This window comes from Halyomorpha halys, unplaced genomic scaffold, assembly GCF_000696795.3.
Source record: "Halyomorpha halys isolate HHAL.00 unplaced genomic scaffold, Hhal_1.1 Scaffold447.1, whole genome shotgun sequence".
NCBI classification, from domain to species: Eukaryota; Metazoa; Arthropoda; class Insecta; order Hemiptera; family Pentatomidae; genus Halyomorpha; species Halyomorpha halys.
In genome coordinates, this window is record NW_027107551.1 from 681,536 (window position 1) to 701,714 (window position 20,179).

General features: G+C 35.0%; 1 protein-coding gene across 1 annotated transcript; it reads right to left on the bottom strand.

Moving 5' to 3' along the window:
* Positions 1–1,595: 1,595 nt before the first annotated feature.
* Positions 1,596–6,075, bottom strand: ND-15 (NADH dehydrogenase (ubiquinone) 15 kDa subunit). Its single transcript, XM_014423940.2, has 3 exons — positions 6,001–6,075; positions 5,686–5,888; positions 1,596–1,860 (listed from the first exon to the last, which is right to left on the bottom strand). The coding sequence occupies exons 2-3, from the start codon at positions 5,884–5,886 to the stop codon at positions 1,774–1,776; spliced, it is 288 nt and encodes a 95-aa protein (XP_014279426.1). The 5' UTR covers positions 5,887–5,888; positions 6,001–6,075; the 3' UTR covers positions 1,596–1,773.
* Between the last annotated feature and the right edge of the window lie 14,104 nt (positions 6,076–20,179).

Here is a 20,179-nt window from a genome sequence, read left to right on the forward strand (position 1 = left end):
GAATGAAACAATGCACCTAACTATCTTGTAAAGATATTCACAATGGAAGGCAGGTAAGGAAAGGATCCCTGAAGTGAATAAACACTGAACCGATGGGTGACGAGCCGAGAGGTATATCAAAGCGTAGTTGGGAGGATTTCACCAAAACTGATCCGATACTTGGCTTTGGACCAACATCATTGGATGGATATGTGTAGAAAGGGATTGGAGGTATTGGCAGCGAACCTTCGGGTTGGCCATGGGTTTCTTATTATTTATTACACAATGATAAATCAGTAAACTGACTGATTCTAATAATTTAGTATTACTTTATCACTATATTATGCAAAATTTATTTTAAATCAAATCCTTTTTTTTTTTTTAAATGTAATATTCTTAGAGTATTTTATTACCTACTAATATCTTACTATTAAAAATGTTTAATTATACGTTTTTAAGTATAATTCTTCATAAATTAAAATAAAAAGAAAGGATGGACTTAAACTTACTTCAAGAATTCATCCTTATTAAACTACAAAGAAAAATTAGGGCACAGTTCCCTTATTGTATCTGAATCACTGTGAATAAAACAAAATATTACACAGATGAATCAGAAAGCTCAACCACCTCATCTTTCGTTACCCGTAATTCAACCCACAAATTTAAATTACATATATTATATTCAATATATATCGCCGAACTCCAAGCGATAGCATCAGCCCTCCATTTTTGCCAAAATAACTCAAAAGACAATTGCAATAACCTCAGATTCATTGAGGTCTTTAAAAAGTTTAAGAAACATGTATTCCAAACGTCCACTCATCATAAAAATCCTATTTTTCCTCTAAAAACTGTTTGATCAAGGTAAGTCTGTAAATTTGATATGGTTCCTAAGCCACATTGGCATTGGCTCGCAGACAAAGCTGCCAGAGAGGCACTGCCGTTCAGAACACAGTATGCCTCTTAAAATTAAAATATTGGAAAAATGGCAGGCCATGTGAGATGAAAGCTCTCAGAGTAAATTAAAAGATTTGTAAAACCATGGACGACATCATACTACAGGAGTCACTGGGAGGAAGTTGCTTTATCACGCTTGAAAACGGCCATACTCTCCTCACTCACTCACACCTAATTAGTATTTTTTCCTCTTTAATGGGCAAATATTGTCAGTCTATCACAATTAAACATATTTTTGAAGAATGCCCTCACTATCTACTACCAATAAACAGAATAGGACAGACCCCAAATTTACCTGAAGTTTTCACAGATGAGGAAGCAAAAATCATATTGGCACACAAAACACAAAAGTGCATCGCGTCTTTTCCAAATTATAGCCTTTCTTCGATTTTTATTTTATTATTATTATAACTTATAATTTTTTTATTATTACTTTTATTTATTTTTTTGCTTAAGCATGAGTGCATGAATGTGTGTGTGTGTGTCTTTATAATTATAATAATCCATAGGCGTTGTTTACCAAAAGGTTTTACACCTTTAAACAAGACCAAACAAATAAAAAATGCTGAAGATAATATTATATCAATAAATTAAAATTAGGATTGTATGATATTTAACATATTTTATGATTAAAGAGGAACATACATCTTAAAAAATAATTAAACATTTTAATTTTTTTTTTATTATCACAAATCAAAAGTAGATACAGTTTGACTAAAATGATCATTAAATATTATGAGAAACAATTTGAAATTCAGAATCTACAAATAAAATAATTACATCTTAACAATTGAAAATTTTAATAAACTTTCCAAAATAGAAAATTCTTCAAATTAATCAGTCCTCATAAACATCTGCTCGTGGGGCAGGCTCAAAAACACCTTGCTTACGCCTTTCACTCTGTATGGCTTCATAGCGAGCAATCTAAACAAAATTAAAATAAATTATTTTTAAAAACAAAGAACATACTTTCCACTATAAAGTGCCCCACTTATGTGGGTATTTGACCTGAAAAGCTGGTCAAAATTTAATTTTGATTTCTAAACTTCGTCATATATGATATTTTAATTGAGTAGCTAGATCTTGGGAGTATTGAATGCAGCCTGAACCAGACATATCGTAAGACAATGGGTAGCAAGAAAGACCATGAATGATCAAGTTTTGATGGGTAGGTTCCTAGGTTATCTCTAGTTCCTTTAAGTAGCATGTAGTTAACCCTCCCTACTACTGTTTTAGAATTTCCGGTTATTTATTTCTATTATTACTGGTCATCAATGTAGGTAAAAGCACTTGCGGTAATGAAAATATAAATTTGCTAGGCACAGGCCATTAAAAAATCAAAACCAAAAATACAATATAAATGTTATCAAAAGAAACAAACATTTAAAATTATAAAATTAATTTTGACTTAAATTGTGCATAAGGTAGCAGACTGAGAATTGTAAATCAAAGAAATGATTGTTGGGGGCATATAATCATTTTGAGAATCATTCAACTGATTTAAATTAGATTATAACAACATTTCTAATGAAATTTGTTCAAGATAATAAAAAATCCATTAGCAGGATAAAAGTGAAGCTTAAGAGAGTCTATATATAATGATAGAAGATAAATCAAAAGAAACACCAAATACTTATTTACCAACCCAATAAAATTTATATGTTAATAATTATCCAACAGAGATTGGAAGGAAACTTGAGAAGACTAACTAAGTGCCTTCTAAATAATTGCTTGATTTACTTAGGCCCAGTCTTATGCCAGTGTAGCCGCACCAGATCCTGTACTTATAGATGCCTTGTGCTAAGAATAAATAAAAAATTAAAATACAAGGGGAGGATACAGGGTTTTATCACATATTTTGATCAAAATATTTTCAATGGTTTTATTATAATAATAAAAGAAATCAAATGGGACCTAAGAAAAATAAATAAATACAACACTCTGAAACTATTTTATTTGATTATGAAGAAGAAGGTCAGTGGTGCGGTCACAAGAAAACAAAAAATAGTTAGCAAACTAGTTTCTTGTTTCTTTGTTGCCAAAATGGTTTCTTCTGTTAAAATCATTTCTTATGACCACACCCCTGACTATCTTCTTCATAATTTGAATTAATATGGTCACGTATTTATATATATATATATATAATATTTTATTTGAGATCTTGATTAGAAAAATGATATAAAAAAATGTAAGTGTTAAAAAATAATTACTTTCTAACCAAATAATTTTATAAGGTTTGTGTAATAACATTTATTACATCTTAATAAACACAAAATTGAGTTTTTTTTTTTGCAGATTACTTTAGGTCAAAATCACACAGAAACAAACAGGTTATAGTGAATCCTGTAATTTATAAACCTAATAAATATTTTTAAATATGCCTGAAAATTTGAATGTAGGGGTTTTTAATAGAGCTAAAAACCGATCTGACACCAGTTTTTAGTACAAAATATTTCTCAAAACACACACACACACACATATATATATATATATATGATTAACATTATGTGAATTTGAAAGATATGGTTAGGGCTGTGGTCAAGAAGAAAGAAATAGTTTTTAATTATTTATTGCTGACGTTTCAACTCACAATGTAGGTTATCATCAGGGTAGTTATAACGGGTGGAGATATAAACAAAGAACAAAAACCTTGTGGTTCAAAACATTGGCAATAAATATATAGTTGAAAATAATTTTTTTCTTCTTTAACCGCAGCCCTTATCATCTTCAAAATATTTTCAATATACTTCACTCCAGTTTTTCACTTTTCTCATTATGTAAAATTCAAAAAACATTAGAACTCTCTCTAATAAATTTGAGAGTGATCCAATTTTCATATTATAGATAGTACATGTTTCCGAAAACGAGAATTAAATATTAGTTTAAAATTTTCAAAACAGGTTCTAAGTAATACGACAAGATTAGATAAGCCAATTTATTTAAATCAAATAACTGAAGTATTGAAGGTTCTGGTGGGTCTATTGAATTATATGTATTGAAAACTGTGTTCATCTACAGAATGAGGTATATTGAAAAATATTTTGTAATAAAAGCTAGTTTCAAATCGGTTTTGCATTTGGCACTTTGAAAAACCCTATATTCAAATTTTCAGACAAACCTAAGTTTTGTGATTATTTTGCAATAAATTTGTTTATGCTAAGCTTATAAAATAATGCTACAGTTGTCTGCGATGAGGATGAAAAGAAGAAACTTCCCTCATTCTAATAGGTTAAAGAACTTAGAAATCGGATCAACTGAAGATAAGCAACATACAAAGCTTCTAACTGATCTATAATTTCTTAACTTCAAAATTTTGAGACCTCACAGGACTGAAAAAAAAGTATTTTTTGGTTTCGACCTTAGGTACAAATGATTTTTTGGTGTGTTGAATCAAAATCTGCCACCATTTTTGGTGAGAAAAATCTAAAAGGGTACTTTAAATAGTACCTTAACACTTTTTTTTTTTAAACACAAGTTTTGTTGGTTGCAACACTTTATTGTCAAGGTGTCCTACCATCACCGTATGACTGTAAGCTATCGTCAAGGGAGGTCACTTTTCTAACTTGTGTTGAGAAGTCTAGCACCTCCCTTTGACCTTAGATTGCCTTAAATAGTGTTAGTACTCCTAGCTTCCACCAACAACGATCGATCTGAGTTCTGCAGCCATTAAGGATTAAGAAATTTACTCCTTCAATTTTTTTTTATCATCTAATTTATTCAAATTTAATTTTTGAATTATATAAATTTATTTACTTATGTACTATTTTATTTTACAGACTTCTAATAACATTTTTAATAAATTCAAAGAATTATTTTAATTTAAAAAAAATTTAGTTTTTACATGTCTTTGGATTATTTCATATTGTCCAAATGTTTTATAAAATATCTGGTGATATACAATAACTTTGTAGAGTCTAACTATTTCAGTTAAAAACCATGCGAAACATTCATTTATCAGCTGGTGGCATACATAGTATCAGTAGCTTATGCAGGTGACAACAGTAATTGTTAGGGTTCAAAAAACAGGTGTTTAAACTTTATTTGGCTGAATATTAAATTTTATACATTACATAATGCATATTTAAGTAGAAAGAAAAGAAAATATCAACAACAAAAAAAGTATGCTTTTAAGAAGTTTTCTTGGGGAGCTCCCACAATCAAAGTGTTAAAAATTTTGTAAATTAATATGAGTAAATAGAAATTATTTTTTAATGTTTGCATTTTTCCTTAGATCTGCTCTAGAAGCTAAAGTTTTGGTGGAAAAATCATTATGATAACATCTTTCAAACTTTAGATAAGAAATAAATTAGTTTCATTTTTGTCTTAGCTTCCATAGCCAAATGGATGAATTTTATCACAGTAGAACCACAAAAAAAAAGTCATAAAAATAAATGAGGAAGCAGTGATTAAACCAATGGGGCAGGAAAATCGGGAGTACAAGACTGAATTGGTTCATAAAAAAAAGGCTCCGTATGAACCAAGATGAACTATAGATTACTGAAGAAAACCAAAAATCTACTGACTATTTATCCATCTTCTGTAACTTAAATTTAACATCACAATAGCAAGCTGATAAACTAGAAAACAACGGAACCAGAATAGTGACTGCTGTTACTATAGTGTTCTAAAGACATTAGTCAGGAACCAAGGGGGCAAGTATAAACTTGAGATTATATCTCTGAAATATAATTTATTAATGAAATGGAATGGAAAATAAAGCTAAAATTAGTTAAAATCAAATTAAATTACTTGTTTAAATCTCTTATGGCATTCCTCATAGTCGCCTAAAAGGTCACCACACTCTTTTAAACCTCTTTCTTGACCATAGGCTTCCAAACAATTGATAGCTTTCATTTCAATTCCTTGACAACGACCGAAATACTGGTGAGTGAGGATAGTACCTGTTAAATCGGTGAGAGGTGTCTTGAAATAGTTGAGAACCCCAGGCATTCCTGAAAATTAAAATACCTAAATTTATAACTTTTAATTGAATGATAAAAAAAAAAATTTTAATCAATAGTAATGTATAAATGTATTAAAAATTAAAATATAACTTTATCATACTCAGTAGTATTTATAGGACTGTTCAAACTTATCAGAATAAGGTTATGGTTTTCAAGAAAACACCATAGAGGTTCTCATGCGTAGAGATTCGTTGAGTTGGGGTTTAATGAATTTATGTTATAAATTTTAAATATATCATTTATTACATTGTCTGATTTGATCTTTTTATTTTAAGGCTAAAAATACACTCGTTAATGAACTTTGACCTTTAACTAGCTGTGAGAAGAGTTACGATAATACTCTATTCTGGATAAGAAGTGACAGCATGTTCTTATGAACTTCAATATTAATTTTAATGAAGTTTGTCATCACTTAAATATTTCAAATTTATAGCCCTTAAGCTCTATACTCTGAGGGTGGTTTGAAAATCTCTCGGAATTTACTAGAAAGAAGTGTCTTACCTCAGTTGAACTGCATTTATTTTTCAACATAGTCTCCCTGTAGACTAATGCATTTGGTCCAGCGATGTTTCAATGTCTTGATCCTATCTCGAAAATGAGATTCCTCCAGGCCTGCAAAATACCTCTCCAATTCGGCCGTCAGTTCTTCCGTAGTAGGAAATCTCCATCCACCCAGGAAAATTTTCAGCTTGGGGAAGAGATGAAAGTCTGATGGTGCCAAATCAGGTGAATAAAGTGGATATGGCAATAATGCTTACCTCAGTTCATGAAATTTTGCCATGGCAATAGCACTTGTGTGCGGGCGGGCGTTGTCCTGATGAAAGATGGCTTATTTCCTTGCCAAACCAAGCTTTTATTCGCGCATCTTTTCCTGCAGTTGATCTAGGAGGTTTGCGTAGTATTGCCCTGTAATTGATTGGCCAGTAGGAAGATAATCTATCAGCAGAATGCCTTTTGCATCCCAGAAAATTGAGGCCATGACCTTTCCGGCCGAACGTACTGTCTTTGCTTTCTTTGGTGGCGAGCATGTTTCCACTGCTTTGACTGCTGTTTTGTCTCTGGGGTATACCCTATACCCAAGTTTCATCGGTAGTCACAAACCGGCGCAAAAAAATCTTGTTGGTTGTGCTGAAAACGGGCCAGATTTTGTTCGGACATTTCCAATATGGACTACAAGCATTTTTATAAAGTGATATACTAATATTTATACAATTAACATTTACAAACCACTACTAGTAACATACCACTTATATATTTATAATCTTTACACTTTCTTGAGACTGGTTAATTTTGTTTAAATAAATAATTAAATTTTTATCCATTTTGTCTCAACACATTATATTTTTGTTATAAGTCAGACGTTTCGGCCAATCCGGCCATCCTTAGGGACATCTTAATATAATTTTGGAAATAAAAATATTTAAAACTCAACATCATGCAGGCTATTCTGCCCAGGTCACAACAACAATTTCTAATTAGTTAACTTTTACATTAAAACCAAAAATAAAAATTTATTTATCACAGTCACTTGTTAAAACCTTTATCACAATCTTGCTTGTCCACTTATACCACTTATATTTATAAATTATTTGTTGTTAAAACATTTGTTTGTTAAAGCTAATATTGTTATCGTAGTTATCCATGTGTTTAATTCAGTTTAATAAAGTCTAGTTTATGTTATTCCTTATTTCATAATAGCAATTGATTAAACTGAATTAATTCAAGTGTATCGTTCGTGATGGAGAAGCTTCTTTGGCCAGAGAGACTGTCAATCTCACTACAAACTAGCATTGATGCAATCGAGTGGAGCCACTGGTTTAAAACATTTCAACATTTCATATTGCCGACCAATGTAACCTCAGATTCAGATAAGGCTAAATTATTAATCAACTTGTCGCACCATCAGAATTCGAATGTACAAAGTTAAGTCGGTACGTAGAATGAAGCTACCGAAACTCTGAAAAGGGTTTACGTTAAAACTATAAGTGAAATATTTGCTCAACATAAACATAAAACACGACGTCAGTAGTCTGGAGAATCCACACAAAAATACTTAAAGCTTTAACGACTCCTGGTAAAGGATCGTGCTTTTAAAGCGGTCACCGCTACGGTCAACAGGGACGAATGTGTCAGGGACGCATTCATAGATGGTATTTTCTAGTAGTCTTTGACTAATTCTAATTAGTCAAAGACTACTAGAAAATCACACTCTTACTCTTACTGAGGTATTGCAGGCAAGCAGGGTCATTCATTGGAACTGGCCCAAGAATAAATAGTCTTGGATCTAATACCAGCCAGCCCAGGTCAACGCAGCCGTTGATGGTAATTAATTATTCGCCAACTATGAATACATTTACTAATTTAGACGCCCCCCTCCCACCACAAATAGAGGATGTAGTAAACGAGTTTCCCAACAATTATGATTTGAGCTCATTAGACCTTAAATATCCATATTACCAAATTCCATTACTTTGTTAGAAGCATGAAAGACCCGTGTGAAGTAGCTAGTCTCCCATTGGGCGCCTCCCCAGGTGGCGGATAGGGGATTCTCACCAGATATGGCGGGAACCGGGGAAATAAAATACCCGGGGTGGACCAAAACTAGAATCAAATCCAGACCCGACGGTTCCTAGAATAGGCGGCGTACTGGTCAGCGTTTGTTCCTGAGGTTAGATGCGGCTGTGTTTTACCTGGCAGTAGGTATAAAATGCTATTTTCCGAAATACAATGGAGGGAAATATTAATAATCATACTACGGTGCAGGGGCACGGAACCCCAGTACCGTCGTCGATTGGCACCGAGAAAGCGGGTTCCCCGGTGTCGTCATCACACGTCCGCAGTGCTGCAATGGCGGGAGACTTGGCCGTTGTAGCATCTAATGTTACAAGAACTACTTTTTTGGTTGAGACAAACGAAAGAAAAATGGTGGCTGGAAAAGTCAGGCTGTTTTCAGGAAGTGGCAGTGGTGCTGACAAAGACACAGGACCTGATAGTAGAGATGGAAAAATGAGCCCCAAAGAAAAAAAGAGGAAGAAGAGAGAGAGGGAGGAGGAGGAGTCCCCTCTAAAGCCCAACTCAGAAATTGAAAGACCCGTCCAGAGGGCGGAAGCAATTCAAGGACGGGTGAAAGGACGGGTTACTTGGAGAGGAAAAAGGTATCTCATGAGATCCAGAAATACCTGAATGGCCAGCTGAGAGAACTAGCCAATATAATAGTAGGACTGGAAGCCCAATGGGAAATTATCCCAGAAATTGTAATCGAAATAGTAAAAGAAGCAATGTATACCGATGATCTACTCAAGATCATTGTTAAAAAGGTCTCCCAGATTGTGGCTCCAATGGTAGCAGAGGCTATTGGGGACGCCATAGGAGCGGTCTATGATCAGAAGAAAAAAGAATGTGTGTCGCCGACACTGAAAAGGGTTTCTGGCATGATAAAAGATCCGGAAGGGAAAGTCGACGAAGAAGCCCGCACCCTCTTAGAACGTACGGCCGAGTGTAGGGCTAAAGGAAGAGTAAAGAGGAATGAGGGCCGAAGAGTATGGAGGAACTGAAGACGATGGGAGCTGGGCCTTCAGTGCTAATTTCGGTAAAAGAGAGGAGGAAATATGAGGGCGCGGAACCGGCCCCAATGCCCCAAAGGTCGAGCCAGACACCGTTCTGTAGGGGGAAGGAACCTTAAATCGGATACCTCTACAGACGGCGAAGAAGAGGATAGCGGAAGCTGGGAAAAAGTCAAGTGAAGAAAGAGGAGGAAGAAGAAGACCCCAGCCCAGGATGTGCTTCCGAAAGAAGGGCTAAAGGAGAGGAAAAAACTTATCTTCACTGGCGTCCTTGCGAGCGTTCCGGCCAATCCGCTTAAACCCCAGGAGATGGCGACATATGTCACACTCAAGGGAAGCGCAGCGGGATGGACTGCAAAAGATATATACAAGGAACTCCCGTCCCAAGAAGAATTGAAGAGCATTGGGGACATACAATTGATAAAAATCACCCAAAAGGGCAGTATTCTGGCCAGGACAGAAGGCGCTGACCAGGCACAAAAGCTCCTCACCTGGGATAAACTGAGGGAAAGTTTAAAGGATTACAGGCGAGCCTTACTGTGGCACGCAGGCCTCGCCTGGAAGTAAAAAGAGTCCCCAATATTTGGGACGGGAGTACCCTGGATAGATATCGTTTGGACAAAATCCCTATAGAGGCTCCAAAGGAGGATAAAGACAGGAGGGAGTGGCTTAGACCCTGCTTCTCCACTCCCGCGAGGGACGGGCTCACAACTACGTGGGTGCTAGAGGTGCACCAAGCTATGAGGCTCGCCCTGATGACCTTGTCCGCGAGGGACGTCAGCGGAGGATGGTGGAGCCTGACCATCAGAGATTACCTGGACCCCTTGCTCCGCCTTCGGTGCCAAGAATACGGCGTGCCTGTATAAAGGAAGTGGCGTGTAGGTGGTGCCCAGGGACTGGGCCTCGTTTTGTAGGAATTGCAAGGCGAGTGGCAGAGCAGGGAAAGATCTCCGACATTGTGCGGGCAGCAGGGAATGCCCGGTACATCTAGAGATGATGGTCAAGCAGGCGAAGAAGACCCGGTATGCGTAGGCTGCATATCCTGGAGGTCAATATGGGCCGGAGACAAGTGGTCGCGGACGAATTGAGAACTCTCGCCCGAAGTGCTGACATCTTGACGATTCAGGAGCCTTGTTGTCGAAAGAATGTGGTTACAGGTTTTGGAGCTACGTCGAGGGTGGTCGGTCTAGTCAGTGGCGAGAGGAGCCTAGAGCAGCGATTGTTGTCGTTAATCCTGCCCTCGACGTAATGGAACTAAAGCAATTCACCACAGCAGATCAAGCGGCATGTTATGTCAGGTGGGGCAGAGTTGCCTTCGCTCTGGTTTCAGCATATATGCCGCCACGAGAAGCGAATGTAAATATCAATGTAGAGGATAATATAGCTGCTGTGTAGGCTGTCGCGCTAAAGTATAAAAGGGTGATAGTCTGTCCCGACACCAACTCGTGGAGCACGGCCTGGGGTTCTGTTCGCACGGGCGCTAGAGGAAGGTCGTAGAAGAATGCGTGGCGAGGTGTCAGCTGGTTATCATGAACGAGCCTTCTGGTCCCACATTTGTTGGAACGCGGGGCCAGAGTTGGATAGATGTGACACTTGCCACGGCTCCTATATCAATGCGTATTGTAGACTGGACCCTACGGTCAGACACGAGCTCCGACCACCGGGTCATAGCCTTGTGAAGGCGGTGCCTCAGAAGTAGAAAAGGGCTTTGTGACTCGATCGGTGAACTGGAGAGCGTTTTCCAGTGAATTGGAGGGAATACTGGCTGATAGAGAATGGGAGGAGATGACTCCGAAAAATGAGGAGCCCGAGATTGACCGCAGAGTGGCAATGCTTACGGGCGCCATTACTGAAGCGGCGAGTATTACTCTTCAACGCCGAAGGGAGAGAGTACGTCCGGTTCCATGGTGGACGCCGGCCCTGAAAAAAAGAAGACTACAGGGCCAGGCGTAGGTACCAGGAGTGCAGAAACGACGAGAGGAGCCCTGCACTTCGAGAAGAATCCAAGTATAGGTATAGGGTATACCGAAACGGGGTGCGTAGCCAGAAGAAGAAGTCCTGGGACCAATTTATTGTAGAGGAATCAGAAAAGAATCACTGGAGTATCCCGTACAGGGTGGCACTGGGAAAGAATAAGCCGTTACTAGTGATGGCGGCTATTAGAGTGAGAGGTGCCCAGGCAACCACCTTGGAGGAGGCTGCCAAGATGTATATAGACTATACATACCCTAGAGATGTTCCGTCCCAGGACAGTGCAGATGGAATGGTTAGACGCACCACGTTATACCCACCGGGTACTGACCTATGCCCACCATGGGATATTTGGGACCTTCGTCTTGCCGTGGACAGACAAAGGATCGGGAGGGCTCCAGGACTAGATAGCAGAGATGCTGCAATCCTCAAGAACAGTGCCCCTTGTATTGAGGAAGAGTTGTTGGATATATTCAACGAGTGTTTGAATAAGAGGTACTTTCCAAACAAGTGCAGGATTGCAGACTTGAGACTGCTCTACAAGGGAGATGGTAAGGATAAAGAAACGCCTAAATCCTATCGACCAATATGCCTCCTCCCAGTAGCTACTAAGGTTCTGGAGCACATGATCGTCCACAGCCTTAGACCAGTCCTAAGTGCTGCAAGTCATCCACGGCCGTTTGGCTCGACCCGTGGCAGGGGAACTACGGATGCGCTGCAGAGAGTGCGTAGGTACGTGGAGGAGAGGGCGGAGAAATATGTCTTATTGATCATGTTTGACATCTCTTCCGCCTTCGACAGCGTTTGGTGGCCCCGTGTACTCCAGCGGTTGCAAGAGCTCGACACCCCCAGTAATCTATACTCCCTCGTTGGTAGTTACCTCATTAACAGGAGTGTCAGGATCAGGGGTAACTACTACGAGGTCGAGAGAAAAATCGAAAGAGGACGTCCCCAGGTTTCGGTCCTAGGACCAGCTCTGTGGAAGCTGGTATTGATGAGTTGCTGGGGGAACTGGAAGACAAGGGGTTCCTTTCCACGGCCTACGTCGACGACCTGGCAGTCATCGTGGCCAAGAACAGTGGATCCAGACTAAAGACGGAAGCGGAGAGGTGTGCCAATCTCGTAGGAGAGTGGTGCGTGAGGAGGAAGTTGAGTATAGCAGGAGCCAAGACCCAGGCCATACTCATAAGAGGCTCCACGGACAGGGCTCATCCTATCACCCTGGATATCCAAGGAGAGAGGACTAGACCGGGTGAGGAGGTGACATATCTTGGTGTGAAGATATGAAGAAGATTCGATGCCACTTCTCACCTAGTGTATCTAAAGGACAGGGTGACAATGTCACTCAATGGATTAAGTAGGATAGGGGGGTGCATTTTGGGGCCTCAGGTACCCTGCAACGATTACCAAATATAAAGGTGTGATCTTGGGTATTCTGAGGTACGCACCCCCTGCCTGGAGCCGAAACCTCACGCAGACACAGAAGAGAAGACTGGGCACCATACAGAAATTGGCTCTGCTGAGGGTCACGAAGACATACAGAACTGTGTCACATGAGGCGGTGCAGGTGCTGGCCGCAGCGATGCCCCTGGAATACGCTAGTTGATTCCAAAACTCAGGTTCAGATAGGTATGCGAGTTTTTAAATTAATAAAGAATTCATCAAGCTATGACACAGAACCGGGTACACTGTAAATACGTTGTTCAGGCTTGATACTTGTCTGTTGTAAGTAAAATTATGCTATATGACGTATTTTAAATCTCATTAAATCCGTTTCGCGGAGGAAAGTCCACAAAAAACAATTATACAAAAGTTGAATTAGATGAAATAATCTGTTCTGAATTAAATGCAAGTATTTATTCTAGTTACCCACATAGCGAAAATCTCTGTACAACTCATTATAATGAAAATAAATTAAAAATTAAGTTAAGATAGGTTGTCAACAATGCATCACAAATTTATTAGTGATTTCACAACATTTCGACCGCACAAGTTATTCTCAGATACAACATTTACTAATACTCACTTTTTACTATAATACATGACACAAAATATTATGGCTTGTACATTTATTTGTAACTACATTCAAGAGCTGGACTAAAACATCAAGTCTGTCTAATCCTATATTATCAAATAGGATATATATTCATAGAAATTATGAACGATCTCAAGCATTATTAGAGGTTTATACTTCAATTGTTTCAATGTTGAATTTAATCTGTCAATTAAATTAGTTACTCATTTGTATGTTACTCTGTCTTCCTGTTAAGGATCAGCCCTACATCATGACGTGTTCTTTTTTCCTTCTTTTATATTCGAGTAAGATAAAATAGTGGCTGTTTTTTTATTTATTTATTGGAATTTACAACTGTACAAAAAAAATATACAATAAGCAAATTTGAGGAGAGTTTCGAACGCTTAATAATCTTGGGAAGGAATGGTGGTACTGCACATCTGTAAAAAAAGAAAAATGATTTTATTTTGTATTTGCCTAAGTATTTAGATTTTAACTTAGACCTTGGTTACTTTTTTTCCACGTTACTATTTTTTGGACAGTCGATAGAGAGACCTCAGATAGATGGAGAAGAAACTCCTGTCTAGAGTATTATCTTTGGAACACCTCAATTTCAAAATGAAAACAAAACTTTTTTTTTGTGCCAGTGTTTGTACATCTAAATATTTAAGGTTAATCATGACACTTTCAACTCCCTTATAAAAAAAGATAAATAGATAGTATTACACGAAAGATAGAATTTTATACGCAATAAAAAATAGGTGATTACTACAAAAAAAATATAAGAATAAACAAATGCAAAGATTGTGTCCAAAATTTAAATAAATGCTTCTGAAATTTAATAAACACACAATTGACAAAGACATATATATTTATATTCAATTAGAAGAAAAAATATTTTATCGGAACGTATTTTCCGTAGTCTAGCTGCTTATCACCAAATGCATAAAATGCTTGAGCATGCATTTGTTGATAACAATATGTTCACAGAAATGATCAAATCCGCTCATTACGTAGTAACACCAGCTTTTAGCAAGACATCATTGTAATACCAACTACCATGGTAAGTAAAAATATTGGTTCTTACGGTCATAATATTGGACATAAGATGTATTTCGTACGGATTTCAAATACTTTTGGATTGGTTTTAAATTACATGAAATTTTTAATAAAGCCCATTTTCACTGATATTAGGTTATTTATTCCAGAATATTATTTGTATCTTATGAACTTAAAATTACCACAAGATTCAATAATTCTTATGACCTTGTGGCTCTTATAAACTTTTAATGACTCTTATAGATTTGTATAAACAAAGACACTAATGTTTCATGTTATTATAGTCACCGAATATATTAATTTATTGTTTATAATAATTCCAATTGTGCAATCATAACTAATGATATTATTTGACCCTTTGACGTTCTTGCTGGAATCGATGGAGGATGGAAAATATTATTTTAATGCTTAATTAAAAAATATCTTTAGGAATTTCATAAATACTTCATATTTACAGGTCGAAATTATATTTTATTATAACCAATTTACATTTTAAAAAGAGGACGTCTGTAACTGTCATTTTTACTTCAAAACTTCGATTTTTATTAAATTGCCTAAAATCGGCTGCTAATGACGGCTACTCTTTTTTTGTTTATGAAAATATAAGGAAAGTTCTAAAACTTTAAAGTAACGTGCGTCTCAAATGAGTTTTGATTATTATTATAAATATAGAAGATATATTATAAATATAGAGGATATATGTTAAAGTTATTTACCTAAACGCCTCTAAAGATCGGACGTTATTAAGATAATTAAAATTAAAACGACCATTCGAATATCTGTCAGAATTTTTTTTTTTTTTCAGAAGCTCTTCCTCGTATTTGTGTTTCTTCTGGTAGGTGTCGCTACTGGATATCACATCATCAACAGACCATTGACTGTAGAAGAAATGAACAAGCTCTTGAAAGAAATGGTTGAGGGGAACATCCAATCTCCTCGACCTCGTCTTAACCAATTGAAATGATATCCTCATATTATCCTTATTTTATATGTTTAAATAAGCATATATAAATACAGTTATGTAACCAATTATGTTAGACGTAGTAAATAACATTAATGTAGAATTACTAATTTTATAAATATTAACTGAAATTTCATATATGTTCTTAGTTTTCGTTTGAAGTCTACAGAACATGAGCTTTTTTAGCACGTTAACACACTCAAGTTAACCTTACTTAATCACTTGATCGAAACTGTGTATTTCACTAATCAGCTCGTTCAAAATATTTATTTCATATTGATTTTCTTCATATTCAAATATATGCATTTGGTTATTATGAGTTATAGGCTCAGAAATTCTGTTAATGTTCACAAATAATCAGTTTAAATGGTTGAAATATAGTTAATTATAACTTCAGAATATATGTTTTATTCATAGTTAAGTCATTTAATTATATTGTTTTATTCTTACTAGTATCCGGTAAATCTAACCTAACCTAACATAAGCGTATTCATAAAACTTTTAGTAGTAACGTTATTAACACATTATATTTGACTTTGTATCTTATACGAGTATATTTGTTTTGTTTTTTTCTTTTAGATAAAAAATTGTCATTTATGTTTCTCCAATAAAAAAATAATTAAACGTTTTTACTAACAAAATGATTATTATTTTTTTTATTATATCCAGGAAATAAATAATGTTAAAGCCATAATATTTTCATGGATATAATCATCTGATTGTTTGAAATTTAAGCTTTTAGTTTGGTTTACAGAGTTGGATATTCCTGGAACTAGTGGCTTATTACAAAAGTACATATTTTTTTTTTTTGGAAGTAACATCTATTGTGTTGGGTATACCATGAGATTTGAAACCGTGGAAGAAAAAATTTAGGAAAAAGTTATGGTATTTAAAAAAGAGTTTTTCAATAATTTTTGTTCTCAATTTTAGTTCCCACAAATTTTACTGTCAAAAAGTTTAAAGGAGATTTTATGAAATTTCAGACCGGATTAATGATTTATAATTTTAAGGTTTTTAATTTTATACTGTTGTTTATTAAATAGATGGGCAGAAGTTAACTACTGATACAAGTAAAGAATCAAGGAGTAAAAAAGTAGTTGCAAATACAATTCCTTTCGACAGTTATTAGTTGACGGAACAGAATTCTTTTATGTAATTACGTAGTTGTACTTTTGACTCACAACTACAAAAATGGGATTGGTAGTATTATAGTTAATTGATGTTTTTTACATCCTGTTTTCGAATTCAATAGCTGGAGATAAGACGGTGTGAGCAAAACAGGATCGTTATCGATATCTTCGGAACAGATTAAATTAGTCTGAAATTTATTAAATAAAGATAAATTAAAATCACTACATGTTAGAAGTAAACGAAAATTATATTTAATAAACCGCTGTTGGGCACAATGGAGTTCAACAACAGATACAAGTAGTTGTAAAGATGCACAACTGCAATTATGATCGATTTATTTTAACTTCTCTGATTTTTTAAATATTAGGGTCCTTTTATATATTTTTGGAGATTCAGGATTTAAAAATGCTATCAATATTAATCAGTATCAATGTATTTTATCTTTTTTTTATTTCTAACGTGTAATGGCCCCTTTAAATACTTTTTGAGATGCAGGAAATGAAAATACTATCGATTTGAAGATCACGTATCGATTTATTTTAACTTTTTTGATTTCTAACATATTAGGATAAATGTGAAGTGGAATCCTGCCAGTGAAACAGTAAGATACCTGGGAATTCACCTAGATCGCCGCCTTATCTGGAATCACCATATCAACATCAAACTAACTCAAACTTATGTAACTTTAGCAATGCTATATCCTATCCTAAACAGAAATTCCAAACTAAAACCAGAAACAACTGTTCTTATATTTAAAGCAATCCTTAGGCCACTGCAGATGTACGGCTGTGAAGTCTGGAGAGCGGCATCCCTCACGAAAAGAAAAAAAACTACATTATTTTCAAAATAAAGTCCTAAGAATCGCAGTTAATACTCCTTGGTTCATAAGATATAGCCAATTGCATCGCGAATCACAGATGGAGTCAATAGAGGATTACATCAAAAAACGGTTCATGAAGTTCCACTCCCAGTTGCCGACAGTTAAAGGAGCAGTGGCCTACAACCTGGGAAACCCAACCTCAACCCGAAGACTGAAGCCCAGACTACTGCAGGACATTCTTTTATAAATTTTTAATAAATATAAAATTAATTCATAGTCACACTACCTCTATTTACTTATTATTATTATTATTCATTTTATTTATTCATTATTATTGTTGTTTTATTTTTTTTTCTCTCTTTTCTTCTCTCTTCCCTTTTTCAAATTAACTTGTTTCTTTTTACTATTAGAAGACAATTGTTTGTTTTATTTAAGTTACCAATATCAATATTAGTTTTAATTTCCTCTTTTATTAAGAAGCATGATTCTTATCTATTTATTTTATTATTATTTTTTAATAAGAACATTTTATATAGTTAGGGGTGTCATTTGTATGACTATACCCCCTCATAATCGACTGTAAAAAAAATATATATAATATAAGTTATATCAACCATGTAAGGGCCACCAGGCCGATCTGGTATAAAAAAAAAAAAATAAATAAAAAACATATTAGGATCCTTTTATAATATATACTCGCACTTCTGTGAATTCTTGAGATATACAAGTTTAAATACAGAAGTGCGAATAAAAATTATTAATTTATATAAATAATAGGCCGCCAACTACGAAGTACCGAAAGGATATTTGTATATCCTATTTTGTATTTGTTAATACTTTTTAGCTATTTGTATACAGATAAAAATACCTGAACTCCGTTTTGCTCAACAGCTGTTAATAAGTCATAATTTTTTTTAGTTCTAACTTATTATTATTGTAATATATCTTTATTTAGTCAAAATTCAGACTAGTTTAGTATATACCGAGAATAGGTTGTTAAAGAGATATAAATTGATGGAAAAAAGAAAAGTTGCTTTTTAAAACATCTCTGACAGTCTTATAACAGTTTAACATTCATATTTTTTAATTTCTAAGGATAGTGGAGGCGTGTAATTGTTTATTAAAAATTAGCAAATAATAATTGACATTTGTTTACTAGTGATAGCTCTAGTGACTGATAATTCCCCCTAGGGGTCTTATCTAAAGACTATATTTCATGGCCAAGTTTCTGTGTACTTAAATACTATTTCCATTGGGTCCAAGTTCGAATCCAAAGACTATAATTTTTTTTTTATACATATACTTCACAGACTTTTAATTTAATTATTTTCATGAATGTTTTATTTAAAAATTGCATATATGGTTTATTTTCTTTAAAATAATTTGTTATTGTTCGTATTTTTTTTTCTTTTTGTAATTTCATATAGTTATTTTCATTCTTAAAATGAATTCGGACAAGAATGTCTAGTGAAGACTCCGAGAAAGAGACCCCGATTTCAGAAATAAGTGAAATAGATCCCACAATATTTAAAGAGCTGCACAGAAAAGCTGTCCCCGGGTCGACGAAACATTCTCCCCTCCCCAAAAATAAATAAAAAAATCGGCTAAATCAAAAAATCCAATTGAACGCCTGAAACTAGTAGTAAAGCCACTGCAGCTACATAACCAGAAATAAACACACCTGGGACGGGTGTCCTGAGTTGCTCACTCCATCATATGTCAAGCCATTATTATGAAGAGGATAATAGGATGTGAAAAATAGCAATTAGTTACAATGCTACAAATTCCACTGTAAATGCCCTTCGGAAAACTGAGGAAGTGAGGTTGGGAATACTCAGGTTTTACATGGGCTGCAGAAGTTTAGTTAAAAATAGAGAGGATCATATGAGTATCAATAAAAGGCTACATGTCTTAAGTGTTTGCCGCAAATTCAAATTACCTACAAATCTTTGCTAAGCTTGAGAGTAAATTACTTCTGATTTAACCTATTTTCATTATAAAAAGGAATAAAATGAAGACAAGTGAAAAGAAAAATGTTAATATTAGCAAAGTAGATGATAAAAATTCATATAAATAGTATAACCAATAAATTAAACTTTCGTTCTAGAATTTTTACTAGATACTTGTTAATTACCCCAAACCTATGATGTCTTTATAGATGTATATTTATGCTGTATTAAATCGAAATAACCTGTTAAAGGTAATAGACAAGCTTTGAAACAAACCATTTACATCCAATGCAATGAAATGTAAAGTATACGATGTTAATCCAGAGCTATTGATTCCGAACATTGGGGAATTTTTTTAATTAATTTAAACAAGGAGAACATAAATATTCATCTGCTGCTCATTTAATTATTCAAGAATATAAGACAACAGAGAAAATAAAATAAGAAGTTATAAACGAAGAATTACTTTGTTAGCAAGTACTGTTACAAACCAACGGTAGTGGCAAGGAAGAGATTTGGTGAGTATCATGCTCGACCGCCATATTTTTCTCCAATTAAGGGTACCCCATTTAGAGTCTGGGTGGACACCGGAAAGCCGAACCCACAGGGTTGACTCACGGCTGTAGTAACAGAATAAATAATTATTTGTCAGAGTCAGATTCGAACCTGGATTCTTGGAGTTTGTAACGCAGTGTCTTAGAACTGAGCAATCCCGCTTCTCAAATATCTATATTTAATCTTGATTTAGTTTTAAAGATAAATCCTTAATAATAATATATAATCTTCAATTTCAAATTAAATATATTATATA